This window comes from Diorhabda carinulata, chromosome 2 (genome assembly GCF_026250575.1).
Source record: "Diorhabda carinulata isolate Delta chromosome 2, icDioCari1.1, whole genome shotgun sequence".
Taxonomy (NCBI): domain Eukaryota; kingdom Metazoa; phylum Arthropoda; class Insecta; order Coleoptera; family Chrysomelidae; genus Diorhabda; species Diorhabda carinulata.
Genome location: NC_079461.1, coordinates 273,929 through 285,088, shown reverse-complemented (window position 1 = coordinate 285,088; position 11,160 = coordinate 273,929). Strand labels below are relative to the sequence as shown.

Here is an 11,160-nt window from a genome sequence, read left to right as displayed (position 1 = left end):
TGATACTCTATTGAAAGATGAAAATAATCGCGACGATGATTGGTTGGTGTTGGTTTTTTTTTTTTTTTTATTTTATTTTATTTTCTATCGACGAGAATGTTAACGTAGTTTGTGTTCATAGTAGTTTCTTAATCTTCTGCAAATATTTTTTTATACAAGATGATATTTTTTTATCTTGTATTTACGAGGGTTGTCTAAAACAAACGATTCTCGTAACCTAAATTCTACTCTTCTAAAGGATATTTTCTATATTTTTTACTTTATTCACTCGTTTCATAAAGAAAAAAAAAATTTTAGGTTAGGAAACGTGTAAAGATCAGTTAGGATCAAATCCGGTAAAATATTCGTTCAAATCGCAATAATATCGTGGTTTTTCATTATAAGGGTGATTTATTTTACTTTTATAATCAATTTCTACTTTCCCAATCGATGTTTTCTTTATCCTTTCTTCTATTCACTAGTTCGATTAAGAAAAAACCAAATTTATAGGTTACGAATAGTGAAAAAATGACTGGGAATCGAAATTGATGAAATATTAGATCAAATTAAAGTGAAATTGTGAATCTTAGTTGTGAGGGTGACTTAATAGTGAACAGGTGAATTATCTTGAAAAAAATTCTATATTTATCCACCCAAAAATAGCATTTTTCTCATTAGTTTCACCCTTTAAGCGTAAATTTCTTTTTATTTCTGGTTTTTATCTTTTTTAATATTAGAATCTCGACAAAATTATTGGATGTTTCTAATCCATTGCTACAGTGACTTTTATCGTTAATTGTATCTGTTTTTAACCTTCCCAAACCCCCATCTCTAATCGAACTGGATATAAATGTATCTACAAAAAATTTCGCGAAAGCAATGATGCACTTTGATTAGAAATTTCTGTTATTTACATGCTTGATTCGAAAACTTTTTAGACAAACCTCGTAACAATATTTCCAGAAAAACTATTTTTCAAATTTCCTTTTGTTTTTATATTAGTTTCCAAAACGAATCGTCTGGGTTAACAAAAAAATAACCCGTATTGTAATTTTTCTTATTGTTTTAATACGTCGACATTAATTATACGAGGTGTAAAAGATAAGTTGTATTATTTTATTGTACGGAAGTATCACCCTTAAGTAGTCGAGGTTTGTTCGATTTTTTAGTTGAAAAGACCCTTAGGTGTCACGGAATGTGAGAAAAATCGCCCCAAATTAATAATTGCATTTAATTTGTTTTCCTATTTTGTAAATTTCCTGTTTTTATCAAATATACGTAATAATCTACTACGTAGTAGTTGAAATAATTTATTTTTGTTGTGTTTTTGGGGTGGTTTCTCCTATTATTCACTATATTAGTCAATTCACGAGACAAGACATATTTAAATTATTCTAATTAAGTTTTGCTGAAAAGTTAACAAAACATGCTGTAAACTAATGAAATTATGTATTGTATATATAAATATTATTGTATTATTATATATTAACTATGTATAACTACAGCTGTAAATACACAGAAATTTATTTATAATTGTTTTATTTTATTTTAACCTAAAAAAACTCATCAAAACTGAAAAAAAAAACAGGATTTATCGTATTGTTGTTACTATCTACAGATGAAATTTAAATTTTACCGCCATTTTACTAAGTTACATTAACAGTTTGTTAGTTACCTGTATATCAATAATAATAAAAGACCAAAGAAAAGAAGATTACATGATGGTGTTTACAATTCCAGTTCGCCAAACAAATTTTGTCGATCAAAGAAAATGTAAGTTTCTATGGTATTACTTTATCTATGGTATTGGGTTGATATTTCGATAGGAACGTATGTCGTAGCTCTAGACGTCGACGTTGCCAAATTCCATCGAGTTTTCTTGATATTTAAAGCATTTGCTCGATTTTTTAAGATAAATACTTCAAAATTATAATTAATACTCGAGGTTTAAAAACATGAGAAATTACAGGTTAAAATTTTATTGTGGTAGATATATTCTAATTTATAAGTAAAACAATAAATATTCGTAATTCATGTAAATATCTTTTTATTAATTTTTTTTTGGATTTCTGTCCAAGAATAAGGAAAGACATAATAAAAACTACAAAAAATATTGTCCATATTGTTTTATTCAACAAAAAAAATAAATACAAATTGTTTTAATATATTAAAAACTATATAAATTCAAATTTTTGAATATTTTTCTTTACCAGAATCGATATTCAATTGACTTATTTTCATTTTAATATACATATCGTTATATACTTTTCGAGTTATCCATATCCAAAAAAGTTACTTTTCTCTCAACCCAAAACTAAATAAAATTTTATAGATAAAACATTATAGAGTAGATTATTCCTACAAAACATAATAGATGATACACTTTTTGAGATATGATAAACATGTTAAATATCACACTAGTAGATTCATTAATGACTAGCACTGATTATATAATATAGAAATACTTTTTATATACAAAATCAATTGACTTAAAGGTCATTCTATATCAAATCAATACAGAATTTTATGAAATTTGCTGTAAACAATGACAAAGTCATATTTTGAAAACACCATGGCTACTTTCCTAATTGAGAAACTCATTTCACTTAGTTTTAAATTCCCTTTCTTTTGATAAGCAAAACAATAAACTTTGTTATAAAAATTATTGTTTAAAAATCAATTTTTTTCCAAAATTTCATAGCTAGTAGGCTATTGAGTTATAATTAAATAATAATTGAGTGCTTTATAGGTTATTATTATATTTAAGTATGTACTTAACCCAATATACAACGAAATTTAAAAAAAACTAATAATCACTTGATGAAAGTAATAAAACGTGTAAATATTTAAATTCTACTACCTTCCAATAATACTGTTGACGAATTTATAAATCCTTTATTTTTTCATTGTTCGAATGTCACAAATTCTAATTTAATAACCTAGTTTTCTCAATTTTTAGTTTCCCTGCTGATATCATTTAGATAATAGATTATTCCCAGTATCGAAAGATACCAGTGAATAGCTTTGTTCGCGTGTATGCATACGTTCAAGAGTCGATATTCATTCCCCGGGATCAACAATTTTGACAATGCGAATGCGATCCGTCCTAAACTGATTCGGAATTTGACCCCCGAACAAAGCTAATATCTACAATCCCAATCAGTCGTAATTACACCACACTACATATCCCAGTATTAACTTTTAAACCAACTCTCATTTTTGAGATTCGTTAACAATTACCTGTATATCTATAATAATAAAAGATCGAGGAAAAAGAAGATTAAATGACAGCGTTTGCAATTCCAATCAGTCAGACAAGTCTTGCAAAACAAAGATAATCAGTTTCTATTGAATTATTTTATCTATGATCTTTCGATATGAACGTATGTCGTAGCTCTAGACATCGACGTTGTCAAATTGCTTTGAAATGATTGAGGTTTACAAAAAATATTAGTTAAAAATTGTTGTTAATGATGACAATTTAGATCTGTTGGTTGATAATTTTGTTGTTTCGAAAGAAAAGACTTTTATTCTTGAATAAATAAGTGTTGTAGCTCACGATACCATGTAAATGATAAAATTTTTAGCTTTCAAGCTTTCCGTATTTCGACTATATTCCAGGTCGAAGAAATTATAGCAACAAAATACAATGTTGCTCAAAAAGGCAGATTCCGAAATATATAGGACTTTTTTTTTAATTTTAGTTGATTTCATATGGAATAACCCTATATATAAGTGATATGGAATTTATATTTGTTATTTTTTCAAAGAGATTCTTAGGTTACTTTTTTGTAAAAAAAAAATTAACAGGACTCAATCTTCTTCTTTCAATTCTTCTTGCATACATTGAAATTCTTTGATTTTATCAAACAATTGTTTCCTCAATTTCCCGGCAGTATTTCTGAGATCTTTGCTTTGTTGAATCAAATTTTGTATTTTAATTAAGGCCTTTTTTTGTTGTTCTTGGTCTATCAACCACCTACATATCGAAAAATTATTTTACAGTATATCGAAATCCCCTTGTAATTTTCAGTATGGAAAATCGAAAAATCTTCTGATTTCAATTAATTTTTTTCTTAAATCTTAATTTTTATAGCGGAATTATAGAAAAAAATAAGAATAATATTTCGTATAAGTTTGATGACTTTAAATGTTATTATAAGGGCACTTTTTTTAATATAATTATTTTGTGAAACATCAAATTGTGGTTATGCATTTTATATGTTAATCTACACATAAAATGAACATTTTTAACAAAAAAATCATATGAAAAAATGTTTGTTTAGTAAATTTTTACAACTGAAATAGAATTAAAATCAACTTTTTTTTTGATTAGTCCTATATAATATTTCAAGCTATAAAAACATTCAAAAACAAAAATTTTGTACAAGATTTTTTGAATTATGTTTTTTTTATAGATTGAGTAAAATGAACCAAGAAAAAGTCATTTGATTACTTGTAAAATAGTTATTAATAATCATATGTGATTTATTACAGTTACATCAACATTTTAACCCCTAAAACTAATATAACAACAATTTTTATTATACCCATGATTATTTTCATAAATTCTACATAAAAACATGAATTTCCGGATGATTTTTCGATTTTCTATAACAAAAAACGAAGTAACCACTCATAGTATGAACTGATTTAAAAATAATAAATAAATATAAACGAAACTCACCTAAAATAAAGATCAGACCAAACAACTATACTAACAGGGGCTACACTAGGCCAAATCGGCGATTTATTAGGCTCGTAACTGGGATTTAAAACAGAAGTCAAAACATCAGGTCGATTTAAATAAGACCACAAACTTGTAGTTTTTTTAAATAAATCAACATTGTTCCTTTCGCATTTTGAATTACATAAAAACGTACCTAAAACATATCACTTATTAATAAACAAACTTATTTTTCAATATAATAATTTTCTTACCGAATTGACTGAAATAAGAATGTTCGAATATTAAAATCAACATGTCAGTCTTATATTCGAAACTATTAGGAAATTGATAATGCAATTGTTGAACACAATCGAGAAATATTAAAAAACTAGGTTGAATTCCTTTGATTTTCGTACCGGAAAAACAGAATTTCTGATGTCTGGTATGAAACGGATGACCGGATTGCAACCATTCTCTTTCAATTAGAGCTTGAAGACCTCTAATCGTCCTACAATCCGGATTTAAGATAACTTGAGTTAAAGAGGTAACGATTAATGTACTATCTTGCCCGTTGGTGCCGTGCACAAGCACCGAAGCACCGTCTTTATCTAAACATTGGGCTACAAGGCAAGCCACATTTAACGAATTTTGTATGTGTCCTAACCAATTACTACTTTTAGATATCCATTTTTCTGATGATCCTATATCGTAACAAGCTAAAAAAACACAAACATTTATTTATTTTAAGGACAATTACTTTCACGTAAAAATCATTAAAATTTCTAATGTAATTATTGACGTTAAAAAAATAATTTACGTAGCAATATTATGTTAAAAATATACGGCAACTTTCTTTTTTTATTAAAAATGATTCACTCATCTTCGAAAATAAATTCTCGTCTATCAAAATTGATTTCTAAATCCTCTGTTATATAATGATAATAATCAACTAAAATTAAAAAAAAAGAAGAAGACTTTATTATGGGCACATTCTTTTGACGTTAATTTTTATAAGGTGTTGCCGTAATTTAAAAATTTATTGTGAACTAAAAGATGTACCAATTAAGGTTAGGATGCTTTTATACGAGTTTGAGTGATTTTGAAATAAAATTTTTAATAATTATTATTTATTTTTATTGTAACTAATTAATTAGTTGCATCAAAATAAATACAAAACGCCAGCATCCATTTATAAGTGAAATTATTTTTAATCAAAATTTTCGTTCTAATTCATAATTCGTAACTAGTTGCCAGTTTTTTTTTATGACATTCTCCTAACTGAGTAACAAAAATCATATCAATGCACCTAATGACCTTCACAACAAAAAACGTGTTACTACAAAAAACTATAATATGAAGACATTTCGTAATAATAGAAAAAACAAACGATTACTCTTAAGATTGAGGATATTGCACAGCTAAAATGATGTTTTGTTATTTGATTTATACAACTAATTAATTTTTCAATCTCAATAAAACTGATCAAAATATTTATTAATTAAACAAAATGACATGAAACTATTCAATCCTTTAAAAAAAATAGTTGAAAATCTTTACAATGGAGAAAATTTTTCAATTCTGGCAACACCGTATGTAACAAAATGACGGAAATTCTTCTTTTCTTAAATTTAATTTATCTCATTTGACCTACGATTTGTCTATGATCAACGGAGGATTCGGAAACTAGTTTTGACAAACAAGAAATTAGTTTTGACTATAGACCGGAGTCTTGAATAAAAATTGAAATAAATATGTTTTTAGTGAAATATATCGACTAAAATGTGATTTATCAACAAAATATTTCGATGATTTTAAATATAAACATAACCTCATACTTTTTTACATTTTTTTTCAATTCCATAATAAAAAACGCGACAAGAAAGTATAAACAAAATATTGGTTAAGCATCTAGAAAGGAGAAAAAATGGAAAATGAAAATAACAAAAAAAATTAAAATAATTACAGAGGGCCACTAAAAGTTTTCAAAAAATTACTATTATGAAGATTTTTTTTTCAAAAATTATTATTTTGATTCAATTTGGAAGGAAATCAACAACTGTTGTATGAAATTACATCTTAATTTAAATGAAGTACTGATATCAGATGAATTATAATAAAAATCAATTTAAAACAACTTACCATCAATAAATTTTGCTAAATGCTCCAAAACAGAACCATCACATTTAGAAATTTTATCCATAGGCCTAAAAACTTTTTTCCATTGATTGTAATAACCATCCGGCTCGGTACCACCCCCTTTTCCTTTACAATAATTAATATAAGCAGTACTCCTTAAATCTATAATATACCCCTTTTTATAAGGACCTAAAATTGAATTTAAGATCCTTTCATCGGCTTTGCACCTTCGGTTCGAATTATTTAACATTGGTTGACTACTTCTAAGTAACACCGTGCCATTTTCATGCCTTAAAACTCGATTTTATTATTATTTCCCAGATAATTATCTCACATTTTAATACCTATAACTTAAACAAGGGAAACGCCCGCCATCTCGAAAATTAGCTGATGCTACAATTGTTTCATCATCTATATTCTTTGGTACAATTAAAGTACTACCGTAAGTACCACAAACGTTGAAGTTTCTGTTAACATGCGAGACTCTCCATTCATCCCCAGCAATTAATTTAGTGAATTCTATTTCCAAGTCGAAAAGTGTATGACCGTCTTCTAATATACTATACATAGGTCTATAAAAGAATGGATACAGAAGTTCGGGTTTTTCCAGATTAGATAAACGTTGGATGGAGATTAAAACGTTTTGGAAATCTTCTGGATAAGGTATGTCTAGTTGTAAAATTCGAAAATCTTTACATTTTAGTAATATTGAGCCACCACATTGAGCTGTGTTGTTCCCAGAAACTTTTTTTTCTACAGAATCTATACTTTGATGCAACAACTGAAAAATTCGGATCCTGATAACAATAATTTAAATTTGAAATCTCAACAATTTGAATTTGAAAACAAATAAAAATGCCCAAACGAGAAAACAGAATAATGGTATTATAGATTACGAAATAAAAGCAAAAAATAATAAGTTTGAGGGTAACTTTAAACATACCCACAATTCCTGAGCGTCCTCTTTTTTAGATGAAATTATCAAATGGTGTCCTGTTATACATAATCTACAATCTATTGGGCTTTCCAAAGGGCTATGTAAAATTACACCGTCTAATTTTGGAGTTTTTATCATTTCGATAAATTCCATTATAAAAAATTGTTGCCATCACTTATTTTTATTATACATTATAAATAGGGAGGGTGTTTTAAATTTCAAAAACGTCATCAACACAAAATTATGATTAATAGATAACAACGTTGTAATTGTTGCATTTTTGTAACTAACGTGTTTAATAGTAAAAAACGAATAATGTAAATTATATCAATTAAAATTTGAACATATCGCGATTAATAAAAAAAAATATTTATTTAGAACCGAAAACGTTTCGTCACTACACGTCACTTCTTCTTTTTGGTATCAAGTTTAAATCATTTAAAATAAACAATTCCGTTGGCTGCTGCTAATCATACGATTATCGTACAATTAAAATGATTATTCTTCAAAACTATTTTATTTGTTTAATTCGAATATCAAAAAATTGATCTTACATATATTTCTCATTTTTTTATGATTATGCTATAGAACAAAAATAAATTATTCATACAATAATCGTTTAAATTAAAACAAAAGCAATTGTCCGGGTTATACGTGAATAGACACTACCTTTTTCATATGCCAAAACAAATAAATGATAAAAGAAGAAGATATAAGCTTATACGTAAAGGTATGATCACAGAGAATAGACAAAGAGTAACAGCAACAATCAATTTCTTAATTTCTATTACCAGTAATATAAATTTAACTTTAATATATATTTTACTTATAATTTTCAATATTATGATGTAGATTCAAACAGTTATTGTCTATATCGTAATGCGGATACCGTTTTTATTCTGCGGGATAGGGCTTCAAAGAATGGTACTGATTGGCTGTTTCTTCTTCAAAAGTTCTATGTAACTGCAGCTTAAGTACTTGAAAAGAAAAAGTGACATCTGCCAAATTTAAAAGTTAACGTTTTAAAAATTTCTATTTTACACGGTTGCAATAATAATGGATTCAATAATAACATTCGATAAAAGTTATCAACAACGTTTTATAGAGTTTGATGAAGTATTGTCAGATTATAACGTTGTGCCGTCTTCTCAATTAAAAAAGCAGTGGGGATTTTTTATCGACCTTACAGTAGATAAAATAGGCTGGCAGGCTATTTGGAAGATTCCCAGGTTAAAATGTGAAGCCTTAAATATCCCCTTTCCATCAGTGGTTCTCGTTTTAATTCTGACTATAAACACTGAACAATTGAAAGCTTTAGTGAGGGTGTTGGCTATACAAGGTGATATTAATATTCCGGAAAAAAATTGGGTACCTCTTACTCAACTTTGGCCTACTGAAGAACAAGATAAGAGCATCGCTATAGATTTGAATCAAACGGCAAATTCCATGGATATGTTGAGATTTTTTTATTTGTATTTATACATGCCTTGGGATAGAGAGGAAGACGACAGCGTTGATTGGAAAGAAACCCATTTGGAAAGTAGATTAAGATTTTATTACGATTTGAAAAATGGTAAAATTCCACGAGCTGTTGCCGAACATATTCATTGTTTATTAACTGAAGCTAGAAGGTTACAAAATAAACGAGATTTAATAGAAGAACAGTTGAGTAAAGAAGAAGACGAAGTTGGGGATAAAAATAGAGATAGTTTCGATAAAAAAACAAAGTGTTTGATGGAAATTCACGTGCGTTTATTACAAATTCGTCCAGATATCGAGATTGCCGAAAATCCACTACTTCGTAATGTAATTATAGAAAAATATTCTCATTTAGATCAGATTTCTAAAAACGTAGACGCTCAAATTTGGTTGATATTTGATGAAGGTACTGCCGAGCAGCATGTTAAGTACTTGAAAGAAGTGGAATCTTTATATCCGAAAGAAAATTTGAAATTTTCCACGAATTTAGCGGCGAAATTAGAAACAGGTAATCCCAAGGATATTTATGTTTTAAACGAAACTAATCACAAGATTCTAACGACTGGTGCTTTAGAAAAAGGCGGAACTTTGCGAGGAATCGGGGCTACAGATAAAGTGGTTATCACATCGAATATTGAAGATGTGATGTTAGATTTCAAGGGAAACGAAGTGAATTTGGTGAATTTAACTATAGACGCCAAAACGGCCCAATGCGCAATACTAGTTAGACAAGGCAAATGCGTTTTGAAAAATTGCAAGATAATTGGTAGAGGCAATTCTTCAATTTATCAGGGAATTATAGTTTTGAAAGGGGCTCGATTGGAATTGGAAAATTGTGAAATTACGGGATTTTCAACAGCTATTATCGGAAATTCGGGATCGTTTTTAAGTGTTAAAAATTGTGATGTGCACCATTCCGATGCTGGTTTTAAAATATTTGATGAATGCGAAATTAAATTAGAAGAAACCTTGATTAGGGAAAGTATGGAATTTGGGTTTATTCTAGAAACCAATAAAGAGAATAACCAAATCGGAGATTTCGGTAAATTAAAAGAGTGAGTAGATTTTTTTTTAATTAAAACTTAACCTTTTCACTTTACCCTTGGTGTAAAAAAATCATTAAAAAAAATCAACGGTTCATCAATCTAGTACAAAATATTTTTTTAGCTCTAATCTTTTGTGATCTCCCATTCCTTTTACTTTACAGTGTTGTCCTGTATACGTATTTTTTATAAATTCTATATCCCTATACTACATTCAATGACAGTGTAACCTTTAAATCAGTTTCACATTACAGCGTTGCCCTACTGACGTATTTTTTATAAATTCTACGTCTATTAACTACATTTCATGATTGTGTAACCTTCAGTTTGACAGTCTTGCCCTGTAGACATATTTTTGCCTATACTTCTACCAGCTACATTTGATGATGACTGTGTAATCATATTAGGCAAAGGCCAACTTACAAGAAAAAGAAGAATAACATATCTTGCAATATCTTGTTATAAAAATCAGTAAAAAAAATTGATTTTTATCAGTTAAAGGATGCTTATAATATAAAATACAATATATAACCCGAATTCCCAGTGTTGGAAAAAACTACAGGGTGTTTTAATCTATTTCTTTACCATAATTTGTATTTTGGTTGTAGTTTACCATTTGTTGAATCCAGTGGCGTAACTGGTGTTAATAATGGAAGAGGGGACGTGGCAATTTTACAAAAACCCAAATTAAAACCTGTTGAAGATTTATTTTCGAATCCTGACCACGACCCCACCATTATAGAATCGGATGATGAAGAAATGTTGCTTTAACTTTTTTTAAATCAAATGTATTTTTTTAACTTTCTGGTTGTTTAATTATTTTTTTTTCGTTATTTTCAGTGCTCACTGTATTTACAGCTATTTTTCTGTTATTAACAATTTAATAAATATATTTAACATATTTTGTTTATTTTTTT

General features: G+C 27.8%; 2 protein-coding genes across 2 annotated transcripts; one reads left to right on the top strand and one right to left on the bottom strand.

The window, feature by feature from the left end:
- Positions 1 to 2,084: 2,084 nt before the first annotated feature.
- On the bottom strand, positions 2,085 to 8,161 carry LOC130903524 (myotubularin-related protein 9). Its single transcript, XM_057815670.1, has 6 exons — positions 7,728 to 8,161; positions 7,129 to 7,565; positions 6,788 to 7,074; positions 4,921 to 5,364; positions 4,667 to 4,862; positions 2,085 to 3,958 (listed from the first exon to the last, which is right to left on the bottom strand). The coding sequence occupies exons 1-6, from the start codon at positions 7,872 to 7,874 to the stop codon at positions 3,793 to 3,795; spliced, it is 1,677 nt and encodes a 558-aa protein (XP_057671653.1). The 5' UTR covers positions 7,875 to 8,161; the 3' UTR covers positions 2,085 to 3,792.
- A 527-nt stretch (positions 8,162 to 8,688) lies between these two features.
- LOC130903525 (protein nessun dorma) lies at positions 8,689 to 11,142 on the top strand. Its single transcript, XM_057815672.1, has 2 exons — positions 8,689 to 10,255; positions 10,852 to 11,142. Exons 1-2 carry the CDS (start codon positions 8,778 to 8,780, stop codon positions 11,012 to 11,014), a joined length of 1,641 nt encoding a protein of 546 aa, XP_057671655.1. The 5' UTR covers positions 8,689 to 8,777; the 3' UTR covers positions 11,015 to 11,142.
- Positions 11,143 to 11,160: the final 18 nt, after the last annotated feature.